Source organism: Chaetura pelagica, unplaced genomic scaffold (genome assembly GCF_000747805.2).
Source record: "Chaetura pelagica isolate M959 unplaced genomic scaffold, ChaPel_1.0 scaffold94, whole genome shotgun sequence".
NCBI lineage: Eukaryota > Metazoa > Chordata > Aves > Apodiformes > Apodidae > Chaetura > Chaetura pelagica.
Genome location: NW_009952881.1, coordinates 709,039 through 727,354, shown reverse-complemented (window position 1 = coordinate 727,354; position 18,316 = coordinate 709,039). Strand labels below are relative to the sequence as shown.

The following is an 18,316-nucleotide window of genomic DNA, read 5'->3' as shown; positions in this document are numbered from 1 at the left end:
TTCAGCACTCCTCTTAGCAGATTTGCAAAGGTATAACTGGGAACTGCATACTTGGTTCCCACTGATTTTTTTTGTCTTTGTATTTTCTTAATACACTATTCTGAAGGACTTCTGGAGAACAGACATGCACTGTCACCTATACTGAACACCTTCTGCAAGACATTGACATAAAATTCCAGCTGCAGCTAGAAGTACTTCAGAAATCCAAAATGGCAAACTCCTAGGCAGATGCACCCATGACACATCTTAATTGGTACACACTTTAAAAGAAGAAGCATTTTACTATCAAGAACGTATAGTAATATCAGAGAAAAGAAGAAAAAGAAGGTGTAACAATTGAAACACACAGCAAACAAATTCATTTATCAAACTTTGTACCTTGCGGATTGTGGGAAATTTTCCTTCATACCGATAAAACCATCCAAAAGCTACAAAAAGTTAAAGGAAAAGTTGCTTTTTGAAGAAAAGTCAAGGACTGATTCAGATCAATCCATGCCAATACATGTAATTGATCTAAATTTATTTGATGGCGCAACACCAAAGATTCAATATTACATGACAATGTCTTAGACAACTTCTTAGTAAATTGTGCTAGTACATTTAGTGACAAGTTACCCTTTTTATTGATAAACACATTGTGTTAAGCAAAACAAATGCAGCAAGTAATCATACAGAACTATACAACCACATGCATTGCTAAGATTCCTATGTTCACAGTCTACATCAGCTTTAACAAGCCCTCTTAAAACAAAACTGGTATTCAAACTTCTGGCAGAACACAGTGGCATTTGATGAGACAAGATAAGCTCAATTTCCCAGGATAAAATATTTTGAGCCAAGTACATAAACAGTAAAAACCATACTACTAAGTAAAACAAAAAAAATTGTTACCATAATTTTATAAGAAACACTGGTAACACACTCAGCTCTCAATATAATCCACCTCGTAGGATTGACAGATTGTGTATTTGTATCAAGGTATCTTTAGAAAGCAATGACAGCAACAGTGTCATGATCTTTTATCAGCTACTGAAGGACCACACATATGGCCCTAGCAAAACCTAATGATCAGTTCAGTGTCAAGGCTGACTGTCAGGAGGAAGGGAAACACAGGAAGAAACAGAATCAGGATAGGAAGTTAAGGCTGAACAGCAAACCTGTTTGTTCTGCTTCACGATCACTTCATCCATGTCATCTGTTTCAAGTTGGTCATGTGCAACTCCCTTTAAATCTACTAGAGAAACAAAGGAGGAAAGGAGTGAGGAGACAGAAATGACAGTCTAACTGGAGGTTCCCATTAAATGAAAAAGAGATCAGTCATGTGTGTCTAGATGTTTTAATGAAATAAAAATTAGCAACAGTTTTCCACAAAATAAAAAAAACAAACAACTGAGCTCCTGCTTAAATCAAATACATTTCTAACTTCCTTCAACCCTGAAGAGCAGTTAGGATCTGCATATGGCAAACCAGCCTGCTCTGCTATGAAGGGAAGCCTGCAGAGGTAGGTGGCTTTTCCTCTAAGTAAACCATCGTTCTGGGATATCTGGCTTCTAAAATAAGTATCAGCATTCTTCTGTGTTGTCATCAGGGTAAATGCTATACAAGAAAGCTGTCCTGAAGAATCAGAAAACTAAATTAATAAAAGATATTGCAAAATAAACATTTCCCTATCTCAGTTTCTCATTCATGAGAAGTTAAGTGACTTTCCCAAAGTGACACAAAAAATAATGTAATCAGTTTAGGAACCAATGCCAATCTCCCTTAAATTATGCAATACCTGCTCCAGAAGCACTTCCCACTTTTTACTTTGTCTAATAACATTTTAATACACTTTCCACATACTGTCTTTAGCTCCCAACTTAGCTTCTTAACTGCAAGCTAAGGTCCAAGCATCTTGAATTCCTTTGGACAACTAAGTTAAACTTACACTTCAGGGTAATTCTTCTTGGAAAAGTTGCAGGGTACAAACAGTACCTCCTCATTCTCTCAGCTAATTCTGAAGCAGACTGCCCAGCAAGATCAAATAAACTGTCAGGCTGTGCAGACTATAGCCTGTTTGTGAAAGATTTGCTACTATGGATGAGAAGAAGAAAAAGGAAAATGAAAACAGGGGAGCAAAAAGACAGATTCAGTAAGGAAAATGACAGTAGGAGGAGAACATTACAAAATAGAAAGGAAAATGTTTCAAAGTCTACAGATAATTCACATTTGAGAAAGCAGGATGGTCTATGTAAGATATTAACTGATCTGCTACTACACACAGCACCTCACAGACAGATGCCTGAATTTTTCAAGTTCTTAGAAACATGCCTAGCTTTCTCATGATTAGGACACTAGGAATTGATTCATAAGTTCTGACTGCGTTCTTTTAGTTAGTATACGCTTACATTATTTGCTAACCCAAGCTCCCAGCATATAAGATTTTTGTTCGAAGGTTGTAAATATCACTATACCATCATCACTCATTTTCAAGATAGTTATCAAAAGAACATGAACTGAAGGAAGTGATATGCACATAAAGGATGTGGTAAATATTTTAGCTTGAGAAAAAAATAAATCAGATGTGAAAGCATGCTGTCAAGAAATAGATTTATCACAAAATCTAAGAACACCACTTTATTAAAGTTGTGAATTTCTACGATTATATGATTTTTCTCTTCTTTTGTCTATGGTCTTACTGTTGTTTTGCAACAATGGCGTCTCTTGCATTTTTTAAATCCATAAAATATATTGTTTACTCAACTAAGCTGTTCACTCTTCCTCATGGAAGAGAAACAAGGGCACTTCAAGACATCCCTACAGCTCCCCAAAACTGCCAAAGTAAGAGAGGACGGAGAAAAGATCTTTAGATTTAGAAAATTAAACACTGAATTTCCTCCAAGCCTAAAGCAGAGACTTCATATCTATTTTCTCTAGTTAGAAGCAAGCAGACAAAAATACTCAAAATCCTAATCTCCACACTCATTTAGAGTAAGGGAGAAGAAAAAATGTAACAACAGGAATAGTACAAAGTGCATTCATCCACTCCAAATGAGACTGCAAATCTAGTGCTAGTTTTCTACCATGAAACACATCCCGAGATCTCTTCTTAAACATAAAAATTGTTATATTATTTGCTGACATAATTAATTTAGAAAGCTTCAACTTAATTACAAATGAAAGAACAGAAACACTTGTTTCCTCTTTTTCATACCTTCATTTTGAAAAGTAACAAAACCCAATAACAAAATGCCCATAAAGCCTAAAATACTACTCATTACTATATACTACTATACTTCACAGAGATAAAAGCAGTCATGTGGGTATAACTTAGCATTTCAAATCTGCTTATCTACATGGATATAAAAACAATCACATACCATATAAAAATGCAGTACTGCTTCCATTTAGGCCTAGTGGAAATCAGCACAACTCTACTGATGCAAGAATCAGTTGGAAAAGGTTGAGTAGCTAAACCACTGAAGAGAAGCAACATGGATAGCAATGCATCAAAACCCCAGGCTGACGAGATTAACACTTCAGGCAACTCCTTAGTGAACTGTCTTTTTTGTCTTTTTTTTTTTCCCCCTTTTTCTTGCTGCTCCCGATTGTTAAAACCATGACTGTTTGAGCAGATATAGATTTTGTGAGCTAAGCAACTGGCAAATAAGAGCTATTAAATTAATCTATCGTAGGCTTCCAGTCTTCTGAAAATAACAGAGTGGTAGCTAGTTTAGCTTGGCCAGAAACTGGTGGCATATTCCGTACAGCTCCACGACGTGTCTGAAACAAACACCTTCCCTAAGCAGGCTGAAATAAATTACTTACTTTTGTGTTTGGGGGCAGAGTGCACTTCTGCAGTTACAGTTTTTAGAGATTTGGGAGGTTCTTTAGGACCCCAGTCTTCTTCCCACTCCTTTTTAAATTTCTCTTCCTCTGCTGTTATCCTACAGGAAAAAAAAATGAAGCTAGGAATTCTGAGCAGCAGCAGCAATGCACACACATTACAATTGTTTAGTGTTCAGTATGTTTGTTATTTCCTATATAACAAAAAACACAATAAATTGCCCCTTCCCCCAAACTAAATTCCTTTCATCAATCTAAGTTTTGTTTACTAATTTGTAAAAATATAATGTAATGGAGTAAAAAATTCTTATTTAATATTGAGACTTGTAAGGCTGGTTATATAAACATCTGCACAGATATTAAGCTCAGAGTGACATGCTGTAATAGTGACTGTCACCTTAACTAAAGCCAAAGACCATCTCTCACCTACTAACTTCTCATTTTTTGAAGTTGGAAATACCTACTAGAAAAATAGTCAGTTTTTACTAAAATACTAATTGACAGAACATCTGCCACATGCATAAATCAGATGTTACAATGGTAAATTATACATTAAAAGTGTGTCTTATTTCTCTATCTTATCTCCATGCTGATGGTTGCCTCCTAAACACATAGTCCTAGACTACAGCAAAAAGTGACTCTTCTCAAAAAGAACTAAATACTGATGAGACAGAGGAGCTTATAAAACAAGAAAATTACCTAGAAGATACCTAGAAAATAGACATGATCAAAAAAAGGTAATTTTGAAGGAAAATTCAGCAAATCCCAAGTAGGTCATAAAAGAACCCCTATATAACCTAACAGCTTGTAGCTTCATATATGGTGCCTTTAGGTGATCCCAAATCTATTATTGGCTGTAGCCTGTCTTGAACTTGTAAACTGATATATGTTGCCACAATGTACCAGGTCTTAGACGTCTATGATGCTACTTATACTTGGATTATCTTTCGTCTATGTTAGCTATGGCAAACTTTAAAAATATCCTCATGTGGTCACATGTGGATATACATAGGTGGACAAGAGAGTCAACGACTTTCTACCTTGTATCAAGAATAGTGTGGCAAGCAGGACTATAGAAGGAATTGTCCCCCCTGTTTCCAGCACTGGTAAGGCTGCACCTTGAGTACTGGGTACAGTTTGGGTCCCCTCACCACAACAAAGACATCAAGGTGCACAAACATGTCCAAAGAAGGGCAATGAAGCTGGTGAAGGGTCTAAACTATAAGTCTTACAAGGAGCATATGAAGGAACTGACCAGGTTTAGTCTGCAGAAAAGTAGGCTCGGGGAAAACCTTCTCTCCCTTTACAACTACCTGATATGAGGCTGTAGTGAGGTGCATGTTGATCTCCCAAATAACAAGCAATAGGATGAGAACAATCAGCCTCAACTTGCATCAGGGAAGATTTAGACTGGATATTAGAAAAACTTCCTTCACCAAAAGGGTTACCAAACATTGGAGCAGGCTGCCCAGGGAAGTGGTTGAGTCACCATCTCTGGAAGGTGTTTAAAAGATGAATAAATGTGGCAACTAGGGACATGGTAATGGTGGACGTGACAGTGCTAGGTTAAGGGTTGGACTTGATGATCTTAAAGGTCTTTTCCAACCAAAACCATTCTATGATAAGAGAGTCATAGAATAGTTTGGGTTGGAGGGGGCCTTTAAAAACCATCTAGTCTAACCCCTTTGCAATGAGCAGGGACAGGTATGAGCATAGGTAGCAATAGGATGAGAGGGAACGGCTTTAAACTGTAAGAGGGGAGATTAAGTTTAGATATTAGAAAGAAATTATTTAGTGCAAGGCACCCTTGACACTGGCACAGGTTGCCCAGGGAAGTTGTGGTTGTCCCTCCCTGGAAGTGTTCAAAGGCAGATTGGATGGGGCTTTGAGCAATCTGATCTAGAGGGAGGTGTCCCTGTCTACGCAGGCAGGTTGGAACTAGATGATCTTTAAAGTCCCTTTGAACCCAAACCGTTTGATGATTCTATGACTTTATACAAGGAATTGCTGTAGAAAGGATTTTAAAAATGGAGCAAAGGGTCATCTTCACAACCTATTAATACAGGAAAGCATTACATTCTAGTGAAACTGTTTGTCTGCCAATGGTTATTGGCAGATGAATGCTTGGGGTCAATCTTAGTTCTAAAAGACTGCATAAAAATGGCTGCAAACTGTGCCATTTCACACTATTACAGAATTTCCCAGACTCATTTAGAAGTAAAACTATTTACTGTGATAACAAGCTGTTGTACTGTTAAAGTTGCAAACATAAAACAATGCTTAAGTTACATTTCTAGTACTGTCCCTATTATGATACAATCTTCCAATGTGTCCCATTCCTAGAATTACAGATTTTTAAAACCAGAATAGACCTTTATAATAAAAAAATCAGATTTCCTGGATAAAGTAGGTTATAGAACTCCCTGCTTTCAGTGCCACAGTTTTAATTTCATTAATGCTGTCCTTAGAAAAGCAAAAGCCTACTTAAAATTTAGGACTAAAATTTCTATTCAAGATAATTAGTATTACATAGTCCTCATTTTAGTCTAAATCTACATAGCTTTTGTTTTCAAAAGTGCCTGATAGACTGAAAAGGGTAAATTCTACATTGTGTACACTCTGATAGATTGTGAACAAACTTCCTAGTTTGTGTTGGCTTTGTTGTTTTTTTGTTAATGTAAGTTAAGTGGGTATGTTGTAAAGCCCAGAGTATACCCATGTTTTCAAACTCTTCTGTCCTTTTTTATTTCTTTCCTGATCCCTGCCCTTGCAGTATTAATTTGGGTTTTTTTTCCTATTAGAATTAAATGTAGTGGTTCAGTGACTATAGAACAAGCAAGTTCTGAGACACAGAACTTGAATTTTATCTATATATTTTTAACATTTTAAAAATAAGCACCCAACCTCAATTTCACGTTTAATTTTTTATCACTATAACCCTCATGTTTTCTAGGTACTGATTTTCAGATCAGTTACCTATTCTGTCACTGTAGTGTATTTACTCATAAGCATTGGACCCTATATTAAGTTAAAGGGAAATACATACAACTTTTTGTTTGTACAAAAGAAGATCCAGAAAGTTTTCAGCCAGATCTAAGGACTCTTTTTCAGGCAGCATATTGCCTATGTAGGTTTTTACTTACTGCTCTATTTCTCTGCGATATCTTTCATCTTCCTCTGCAGTCTTCTGGGAAATCTCCAGTTTTCTTCTACAATAAGAGGAATTAGGACACAATGATAAAAATAATATTTTCTGAGTAAGAACTCGCACCAAGTATGTCAGCATATACTTAGTAAAATTTATAGACAGTAAATACATATGCATCAGAGAAAAATGCTCCTTTTAAAAAGTAATCTTTAAGATACTAAGGGTTTAATATACTTTCATAAGAACCCTGACATTCGTGACCATCTAGACAATAACAGCATATTATCTATTTAACTCTGTAAGTCACTGTATCTCCTGAGACAGTTCTATAACATATGATTGTAAAATAATAAAATTTGTAACCATCTTGCTAAAAATAAAGAATGAGGGAATGGCATCAGGAAAATAACTAGTATATCACTGAATCACAGGGGTATGACAGTCAAGGAACAAAGTGGCCCTTCTATGCCAGATGTGTTCGAAAGACACCAGTTCTGAAAGCCCAGAATATCCAGAGCACCAAAGGAAAAGGATTTATGAATTGAGGCTCTGTAACAGCAAAATTAAGTTAATCTGAGAATCTTCTCACAGTTGTTATTGTCTTCCATGCCCTTTACAAACCCAAGCTAAACTTTTCAGATTGTCCTACACAGAGTTCTTACAATCTCTCTTTCTCTTGCTGCTCTTTGATGATTTTGTTTGTCTCCAGCGCAAGTCGCTTCTGATGCATTAACTCCTGACGTTCTTGCTCACGGAGACGTGCTTCCCTCTGCCTTTCTTCTTCAGTCATGAACAGCTCCTTTCCCTGCAATCACACAGTCACCCAAATCAGTTGTGAAAGTATCTCATTAATGTTGTTCTTCTAGGAAATAATTAAAACCCAATTACCTACTAGCACATCTGCCATTTCCTGACATGACTTTTTCTAAGGAATGTTTTCTGAAAGATTTGACCACTTCATTCTAAAGAGCTACTCTCCACTTTTAGCATCAAAGTTATGATATGCTAAATATCTCAAAAGAGGCATGCAACTACTAAAGTCAGCAACAACAGTTTAGGGGTCATGCCAAAGACATGCTCAGTGTGTTGCCCAGAAAAAACCCACATTGTACTTTCTTGAAATCTAGCTGAGCAGTGCCATGCTAAAGAACAGCACACTGACCATGTGTAAGACATGTGTGGAAGACAACTACACATTTACTGCATCTTAATGCTCTTGTGCCCAGCTGCTGTGTACCATCATTCAGGGAACATACATTGCCAACAGGATATATAGCTGGTGCATTTTAGTTATTTTTGCTTCTGTTTCATTTGCTTTATAGTTAAGACACAAGCACTATTTTCTGTTCAAGAAAGATATCTCCATGGTGGTATGTGAAACATTTTGATATAGTTTATCTAATTTTCATCGCTGAAATTAAAAACTCCTGCTATTTAGGAAGGTCAATTTTTCCACATCTGTAAAGCTAAAAGTGGACAGCTTGAAGAAAAACGGGCAGTGAAGAATGTCTTTGCAGCAGTCTTTGCTGACCAAAAAACAGAAGTGGAGAAGCTGTTTCTTTCTGCAACCTCTTCTTCAGTACAAAGATTTGTATTGAAGAAAGGCAAAGACATGGAAGGTGAAGTAGGGTAGAGCAGAAGATTTCCATAGCAAAAATTCACCATTTTAAGAATGCCACCCCAGTGGTACATGCTGGAGTAGGTCTCATCTTTTCTAACAATTGGTAACATATCTAGGAGTTGAAACTAAGTCCTTAGGATGTTAAGCACCTGGAGCTTAATCAACTAGTCTGAAGCATTTGGGAAGATTCTGATCGGACACAAGTGGTAAATTTTTCACCATGAGGACAGTCAAACATTGGAATAGTCTCCCAAGGGAAGTGGTAGATTCCCCCACACTGGACGGTTCTAAGTCTCAGCTTGACAGGGTGCTGAACCAACCTAGAGAGGTTGGACCAGATGATCCTTGAAGTCCCTTCCAACCTGGCATTCTATGATTCTATTTGTTTGAACAATCTCTATGATGCCTTTGGGCAACTGCATGTTTTATTACTGTAAGAGTAGTTCAATTAAACCATTAATTCCTTAAGATAGCTACATGTATAAATAAGCCCTCAGGAAGTAGCTTAGAAGATTTAATAAATCTTGCTTTCCATATTTACCTACTAGCACATCTGCCATTTCCTGACACGACTTTTTCTAAGGAATGTTTTCTGAAAGACTCTGAAAGACTTGACCACTTCATTCTAAAGAGCTACTCTCCACTTTTAGCATCAAAGTTATGATATGCTAAATATCTCAAAAGAGGCATCCAACTACTAAAGTCAGCAACAACAGTTAATTCAGTTGCAATACAATTAGAAAATACCATATTTGATTAGTCTATGTAACTTGAGTATCCTCTTGTATATAACTATTCATCTTACTATAAGAAGGATTAAAGCAGTAAAAACATTAAAACATTTATTGAAAGCCACACTGAAGTCAGCGGGAAGATTTAATTAATTTCAGCTGGCCCAAATGTGTGGTTCTGTTGTACTTAACAGTGAAAATGGAAAACTGAACAATTTTCAATGGGTTAATACACTAAAGAGATAAAACAGTTACACATTAAATTAATTTGGAATAAGACTAGCCCATCAGATACTCATGAGGAAAAATGAATTTACTTCAATCCAATTAACCTTTCATGTTTCAGCAGAAACAGCTATCTCTTAGAACAGAAACTCTCAAACATGAGAAACCATTATGACAAAGTTAATTTCCATTCCTTGTTGTGGGAATGGTTTTATATTGGTCCACAGTCATGAAACTTTTAATTTGAGAATACTGAGGATAGTTAGCAAAGAAATGCCCTGGTTTGACAGAATTCAGTGACACAGACATTATAAAGAAACACAGCTTTACTACTTATCTATTTTTACCAGTTATTTTGCCCCCATATTAATTCTCACAAATGTTCTACTCACTTATAAATGTTCTACTTACAGCACCTGCTACCACAGAGATAGTCAAAGTACGACTACTTTTGAGCACTCTGACAGCCTGCAAAATAAAACAAAACAAAAATTAGTCTGAATTAAGTGATAAAGAGCCTGTATATATAATATGAAAAATACCGGTGTCAAGGATGGAATTTCCAGAAGACCTACCTGAACTAAACAAGACAGTAGGCATTTGCATCTTCAAATTCCCATATTCAATATACAACCTCTTTGGTTAAGTAGCCCAATATCAAAACATATTTTTTGCAGCCAAGAAAATCAGACTGATTCTTACTAAGCTGACAACTATGTATTCAGGGAATTAGGAAACGTTGATCTTACCTCTTTATGATCCACATTAGAAAAGTCCACTCCGTTTACCTCAACAATCTGATCACCAACCTAAAAGATTCAACACAAACTTTAGCAGAGAAGCTATGTTAGTACATCTATTACATGAAAACAAAGAAAGATACAACCTTTGACCCTGTTCTGGCAGGGGGGTTGGACTAGATGATCTTTCGAGGTCCCTTCCAATCCCTAGGATTCTATGCTGAAATATTCTATGCTTTAACAGTCTTGATAACCATAGGTACTGGCAGAGTACAAGTGAAACAGAGCAGAAACTGGTCAGACCTGCACATCCTCCCATATTAGCATTTCCTACTGCCACTGTTTTGAGACTCATTAAGCTCAATGGACTGCTGGTCTGATCCCCATGTTCTTAAAATTTAGGAAAGTTGCTTCATTTGAAATGTAACCACACAGTATTTCCTTCCCATGGAAAAATAACACACCTAACCATCTGTTAAGTCAGCGGAGGATTTTGTGACACAGAACACTTGAAGTAGTAAATACCAAACAGTACTTCCTGGTGGTACATACCTTGGGAGATGGCATACTCACCTCTAAGCCCACCTCTGCTGAAAGAGAACCCGGCTTAACATTGCTGATAAAAATGCCTGGTTTTTGCGTTGGACCACTGGAAATACTGGTGCAACATAAAACCCAAACATTTAAAGGATAATATTTATAGCTAAATACCATATAATACAGTAAGAAGTCTAAGTTGTTTTCTCCTATGATTTAGAAAATATTTTGTGCAGTTCGATCTTGATAACTTCAAATATATATTCCTAAATTTATAAGAAATCCACCAATACCCATTTCATCCCAAAATCTTCATAACTAGGTGCAAGGACAGGAGTCTGAGAAGCATCTGTTCATATTTCTAAAAATCCTTCAAACCCAACATTACTTTTAAGGAATTGGATAAAGCTGTGTAATGGCTTATCAGCACTAGAAAGGGTCACAGAGAACAGTCTAACTTCAAGAAGTGAACCTGACACTGAACAGTGCTGAAACTTGCTACCTCACAGAGCAGCATTTAAAAGTATTTTTAAAAGGAAAAGCATTTCAAGGACTAAATTCCATGACAACTTGTAGCATGTCACTTTCAGCCTGCTCTTATTTGTAAATTTACAATATTTTTTTGTTTTGTTTTAAGTCAGAACTTGTAATTTAGGGATTTCTACTTTTTTCAATACTATACAATGTGTGCCACAGATATCTTGGTGTTCCATTTTGCATTCCTAATCTAGTGTGGGTCTCCATTTATCTGATACCAATGAAGGACGGAAATAACTGCCTTGGATGTCTCACTTAACAAACCAGTGACATTAAATAAGAAACATGTACTCACCTGCATCCCATGCCTTTTGTACCAATCAAACTAATGAAGACTTTCTTCTCTTTATTGTCCCTCCCTCCAGAAGAAGCAAGACCAGCAACACTGCCCTTTCCTTCCTGTAGGGGAATTAAAGAATGCTACAGATGTTACCCTGTGTTGAAGTCTTATCAGGACTTCTATAAAACTTCCTGAAGCCAGGACCAAACCCTGCCAACATCAAGATAAGATTCTTCCAAGGTCCTGCTGGAGATGAATGTGAAACACAGCCATTCTGGTGAAGCTACATGGCTGAAGTAAAAGACTGAACTTTTCTCTCTATTTAGAGAGGATTACTTAAATAGTCAAACTTTGTCTTCAGAAAAAGGTGAAGTAAAATTAGAGGAAAGTGATATGGCAAAATAATGATTCAGATGTTCCCAGACAAAAGAGTTAGAAAAATGCATGAGAGTGCTCACTGTTTAACTAAGTCCTTCTTCCTGAAAGCAAAAGAATGGTAATTGTGGTCTCTCTTTTCATTGCTGCAACCCACAGAAGTCACTTGCATTCATACCTGTCATTCCTCCACTAACAGAGCTAAGATAGGCCAAATGATCCATTGAAGATTTATACAGTAGAACTATATCCTGATAAGCTAATAAGCTCAAGACAAATAAAGTGCCAATTAAAAAGGAAAAGATAATTCATTTATATCCTGTCCTTTCCTTATCTAATAATTCCAGAATAATTTCATACCACAAAAGATGTTTCTTCCAGGATTCTTGTAACAAGAAACACATATTTCTGTGATAAGGTCAGAGAAGAAAGTGTTTCAGAACCATTAGATTTCCCAGAAAATATCTTAATAAAATACTGATCTCTTACCCCACATTCTGACACAAACTGGTCCACATATTGCCATTTAAGGGGTTCATCTGCTGAACTGAAAGAAAAAACTCATTTAAAATAATAGGGACAAAAATAAATGTGAATGTGCTCAAGAAGCTACTTTGAAATGTGGCCTCCTTTTTTTGCCTAAGTCCCTTTGGAAACCACTGACAACTGTCCTCAAATGTCAGATACATAAAGAAGTAGTGGAGCTCTCCGTTAAGCTAGGTACATTGCTAATGAAATTTCCAGGTAATTTCCACAAATAATAAGCAAATAGAAACTGATTAAATTAAGTAGGCAAAGGACCTAAAGTGTCAGACTCATCAAACAAGACTTCTGTCTGTCACAAAGGACATAACATTTTAATAAGCTACAAAGATGCTTATTCATAAATTTTTCAAATGTACAGATAAAGACACAGGTTCTTTGGATACTGAAGAGGCTATATGAAGATGAATAATCTGTTTTCAGTACCATTACCTTTTGACGGGTATCATGCCAACATCTGAAAAAGAAAAATGCTCTGTTAAGTAACACTTTCTACAGATCACTAGCAATCTATTAGCAGCAACCATTAGTGATACAGGTATTCTTTTCTAATGTTACTTACGTCTTACTTTTATGGACACTATTTTCTTTGTACGAATGAGGTTTATGACTTCTTCGTGGGTGCATGATGAAATGGAATATCCATTTATACGAACTATCTCATCTCCAACCTCAAAAATGAGAGAAAAAAGAAATTTTAAATTAATGTTAAAAAAAAAATATAAGCAATGATGCAAGCTGGCTATCATTTAGATGTAAAAGTTTGATAATAAGTGCTGAATACTTTTTGAATTTCAGGTAATGTCCAGATCAGACTGACCTGTATTTATTTGAACTTAATATTTAACATCAAAAGGACAGATTTTCAGCCAAATAATTTTATAAGATTGTAAAGATGGCTATATAAAATTTTATAAATAATATCTAATGGAAAGTATAAAAATCAGTTTATACACATCAGACTAGAACTGCACAGATTGCCTTAAATACAAGTGTCCATACTTCAATTCAGTAATTCTGGAAATATTTTATTCCTTTATACTTCAGCAGTTTAAGTTTGCTTTTACCATATGTTCTGAGATACCTTATTAACTATAACAACTAACAATAGGAAACTAAACTTCATTTCATTATCCTGCTTATTTCTGGACTCAGAGCAATGCACTACTTTAATGGAATTTACCTCCTTTTTTTGTGCAACATCTGATTAACTACAATAGTCGTGTACTAAAATAATGAATTCTTATTCTGGGTAGCAGTGGCTTAAATCTTCCTGAATTGTTTATTTTAGTTAGAAAATTGCATGCTGCTTGTGACACAGATAGTCAAGTGTTTCACAGCAGCAACCCATTGTATACTACAATTGAGAAGGTGACAATGCCACCCTACTGTGGGCCCAAGGCTGAGGCACTCCCCCTCTTCTATGACATGAATAAAAGAGAAAACTTGACAGAGAAACATTAAAGAAAGTTCCCACCAGGTTGGAGGCAAGTCAATTGCTTATTTCTAAGCTTACTCAGGCTTCTTTGTGTATAGAATTTATATATATATATTTGAGTTCTATGGTTGACAGGAAGCACAGTCAGCTACAGAACAGACCAAGAACACACATTCTGAATAGCAGAGACAAAACTAGTGTTTATCCTCCAGGCAAATTTAAATGAAGATGACTTAAAGGAGTGATAATTTGCACTCTATCCACCCTAAAGGATTCGCTCTGGGTCTCCGTAGAGATACAGGCCATTTTTTATTATCTTCCAAACTTATGTGCCTTTTGTCTCACAAATCTGGTACACAATAGACTGAAGAGCAACTGGAGTTTTTCACCAGTTACCTAATAGAAAAAAAACAAACAACCTCCAAACAAAACAACTCAGGTATTCCAGAGAAAAAAACCAAACCCAAACTAGATAACTAAGTGTATACCAGCGTAAAAGATGAGCATCACTGCTAGTGTGGCGTACCTGCCTCAAAACAGTTTAATATTGTTCTGAACAATACACAAAACATATTACAGAACTCTCATGAATGAACGAGAGTAGCAATAAAAAAAAATGATTGAACTATGCTGCAGTATCTTTATATTACTATACTGCACCAAAAAGTAGTAATGTATCTGGAAGCAAAAGACTGTAGAAACAAACCTATGTGGTGCATTCATCTCCAAGACTCAAGGACTGATCCTAAAACAGGCCAGATTTACACAGAAACTACTTATGTCCTGGTATATAAATTAAGCACAAAGACCACTCTCTAGGACTTAAGACAATTCCTCCAAAGTGCAGTGGCTTCATGTAACCTGCTCTCTAGCAATCACCCGGGCACATGTTATCACCTGAACTGCATAGGAATTGATACAGAGTGATCACTGGCCTAGACCAAAGGCCACACTAGGGACCACACTAACATTTATCAGCAATCAAACAGCAGCACCCCAGGGTGACAACTGACAGTGTTCATGAGTGTAGTACAGACACACTGCCATAAGCTTTTATCCACTTCTATAACATTTCAAATCTTATTTTAAGAATACACAAAAGAACTAATAGAACTAGTGTTTCTTTGGTGATGACAGTATATCACTGGAAAGCTTTTACTTCAAAAGACTTCCCTTCCTCTAATACAAATCCAAATGCGATATACGATCTGACAACTAGACTAGAAATTTCCAAGTTTCTGTGAATCTGCCTAATGATCCCCTTAGCTAGGTAGACTGAGAAAGAATCAGTGATGGGCACATTGCCTGCTTTATTTAAGGTTGTACACTTAAAAATGCCAGGCCCTGTTCAGAGCTTCATGACCAAAAACTCCTACCCAATGTCAACCACATGACGTGGCTGTGTGACAACTAGTGCATAATCTTCTGCATAGTAGGATATACAAATGATTACCAGGAAATGGCTGTAACAACAATTAATCAACAATATCCTCTTCTACCTCTGTACTGTAATCTCCACAAGAACAAACCTTTCACTTTAGGTTTGGAAAAAATTCTTACTGTAAAAATTAAGAGCATAATTTTCACAGTTTTAGTAAACATCTTTATTGACTAAAAAGTTCAAGACAGCACTTCTGGTGAAAGTTAGTTAACATAAAGACTCTGCCTATACTAGTTGTGACCTGTGAAGATTTTCCCTTTCATTTATTCGCTTTTGAGACTGCTAGTGCACCAGCTCCTGGTAACCAGATCAGCTGTGAACACACTTTCAACTCCTGCTGCAAAACATGAGAAGAGTTAACTCTTTCATCTTTCAGAGGACACAAGAGACTTAGCAGGAATACATTTAATGTGTTTGTTAAGACTGTACAAACAATTGCAACCTAAAATAACTGTATTTAAAAAAATATATGTGTTTAATTTTATTTTTTTTCCTTTTGAGGCAGATACTTCCAGTTTCCCCAAATAAACTTTCCAACTTTACTGTCACTGGAAGGATAGAAGGTAATGCCACCAGTCTTGGTCAGACTGAGCAAGTGATTTACTCTGGCCATGCAGACAAAATCATACTATGTATCCACACAGTTTTCTCCATCACACAGGTTTGATGGGAGTATTTGTGTCTGAAAAAAAGTCACAGTCTAGTTCACTGAGGACTGGATTCCTTATACCTTGCTGAAAGCTTTAGGGAAAGAAATGGGCACAGCTGGAGACTCCTCCACTACCATTACACAGCTCAGCACCAAAAACCTAAATTTGCATAACCACATTTATGTGAAGGGTGGGAGATGAAACTAGAAGTCAGAGTTCCTCAACATGGCCTAGAGACTGTCACATTAACACATTGTGCCAGGTCTACTCTTGGGTGACAGGACATTTGGCAAATCATGACCTTCTGCCTTTTTTCATATGTAGTAAGTTTTATTGAGTCTTACTACCACGATGTGTTCATCTCAAAAAAAAACAAATCCCAAGAAAATAACAAATTACACAGCTTATTATTGTTTTCACTTCTTTCATAAGCTTTTCTTCTTCTGGGAAGTGCCATATACTCTGCAATAGTACACAAAACATTAACAATACATTCACTGTACCAGCATAGGTCATGTGGTGCAGTTTCCTCTCCACTGAACCTACAGATTTTTATCTGACACAAGACAGCACCAAAAGACTAGGCAATCAAAGTAAATACCAAATGTGACCGTCCTGCACGACAGAACACGGGTGCAGAGACGGAACATGAGTGTGCTTTCCAGTCCTTAATCCGTGGGTCTGCTGCTCCACCTACTGGACATGCAAAAATGTCACCTAGGGCAAGGGCCTGTGTGCAATTTGCAGCACTCCTAAAAGCTTGACTGTAGTAATTTGCATCAGTCATATTTTTAATATAATCTTTAATAAGAGTGTAAACAGGCCAGCACTGAAGACTTTTTAACATACAACCTGTGGTAAAAATGCAGAATCAAAGAAAAAGTACATGGGGTCTGCAGTTTAGTGTCCCACCCCTGACAGCTCTTGCTATAGAAGATAAATTTGTTATAAGCTTTAAAAAACAGACCCGACTACCCATGCAACCATCCCACAAGCCTAGCAGCTAAGCCATTGCACTGCTCTTTCCTCTGCTAAATTCTAAGCTAGTTCCCCACCTCAGATCCGAGCATTTAGTCTAGAGCTGTTACATTGCCCTCTACACTTCAGGAAAGCCACTGTAAATGATACATTGCTAGGACCGGGATGCTGGCAACATGACCGTACTGCCAAGAAGCAAAGCAGCTCAGAGATAAGTCAGACTTTTGACACTACGCATAAAGACTAAATATCCTCTACAAACTCTTTAACGACCCTTAGTGTATTGAGGATTCTGCTGGTTATTCTAGGAAATGGTAGTAAAGTGAGTGACCTCTACTTTTCAGAGGAAGGTTAGGTTCCTCCAGAGCAAAATACTCAAAAACTTTCCTCCATTCCCATCTCTGGCCTCCCTCTAGATTACTTGCAAAAATACCAGAAGTTTGTGTGTAACTATTTAACGTCAAGTACGCAATGCTGGCGTCGTGCACTACACAGACTTTTCTGCTGGTCCTATATACTTTTTTGGTGGTAGAGTTTTTTGTTTGGTTTTAATTTACTTCAAGATCCTTCCTTTACTCCGTTTTCCACATTATGTGGGCTATAATGCCCCATGGAGCCAGGGTTTGCACAAACCCAGCTTTTTAAAAGGCAGCCTAAACCTATTGTTATTAACTGTAACGCCATAGCACACAGAAGGATTGCAGTTTTAGCACTTCAAATGGCAGTGCTGTTTGAGAGTCTCCTTATAGCTTCTGCACCATCAGAACTACTGTTGCTCTAAGGATACCATAATTCACTGAGTCATAACTGTTAGAACTGTATCATCTCCGCCAGGGGCACACACTTACAAAATTATAAATGCAACGAGCATATTTATTTTTCCCTCCCATGTGGGATAAGCTTTTCCCATATAGATACTTTTAATACTCCTCTTTGCTGAGCTTCAGAAATTAAACAAAAAGTCTAGTACTCTTCACTCATCCTAATGACATTACTGCTATTGACTCACAATGTACAACTGATAGTGCTTGAGAAATACCTTAGGCTAGGCTGAAATACAGGAGACATGATGACTCGTGAACAAACTGCTTCTCTTTAGGACACTTGCTCTTCCTCCAAAAAAGTGTCCACGCACTGAAGTAATTAATTTTTTTCACATACTTTGTTACTTTTGTACGTGTATCACTGTATACCAAGCTTCTGGATCACAAAAATTAAGAGATAAAAGTCTTTGGGACTGAGCACAG

At 36.8% G+C, this 18,316-nt stretch overlaps 1 protein-coding gene across 1 annotated transcript in view; it reads right to left on the bottom strand.

The window, feature by feature from the left end:
• The window catches only part of USH1C (Usher syndrome 1C (autosomal recessive, severe)), a 41,616-nt gene that overhangs the window by 17,270 nt on the left and 6,030 nt on the right, over window positions 1–18,316 (bottom strand). The window contains exons 5-15 of the mRNA XM_009995407.1: window positions 13,125–13,233; window positions 12,995–13,019; window positions 12,509–12,566; window positions 11,660–11,754; window positions 10,864–10,948; window positions 10,300–10,359; window positions 9,962–10,018; window positions 7,636–7,778; window positions 6,969–7,034; window positions 3,808–3,926; window positions 379–428 (exon numbers count right to left, since the gene is read on the bottom strand). Coding sequence (XP_009993709.1) covers window positions 379–428; window positions 3,808–3,926; window positions 6,969–7,034; window positions 7,636–7,778; window positions 9,962–10,018; window positions 10,300–10,359; window positions 10,864–10,948; window positions 11,660–11,754; window positions 12,509–12,566; window positions 12,995–13,019; window positions 13,125–13,233 — 867 coding nt within the window. The remainder of the gene's footprint in view (window positions 1–378; window positions 429–3,807; window positions 3,927–6,968; window positions 7,035–7,635; window positions 7,779–9,961; window positions 10,019–10,299; window positions 10,360–10,863; window positions 10,949–11,659; window positions 11,755–12,508; window positions 12,567–12,994; window positions 13,020–13,124; window positions 13,234–18,316) is intronic.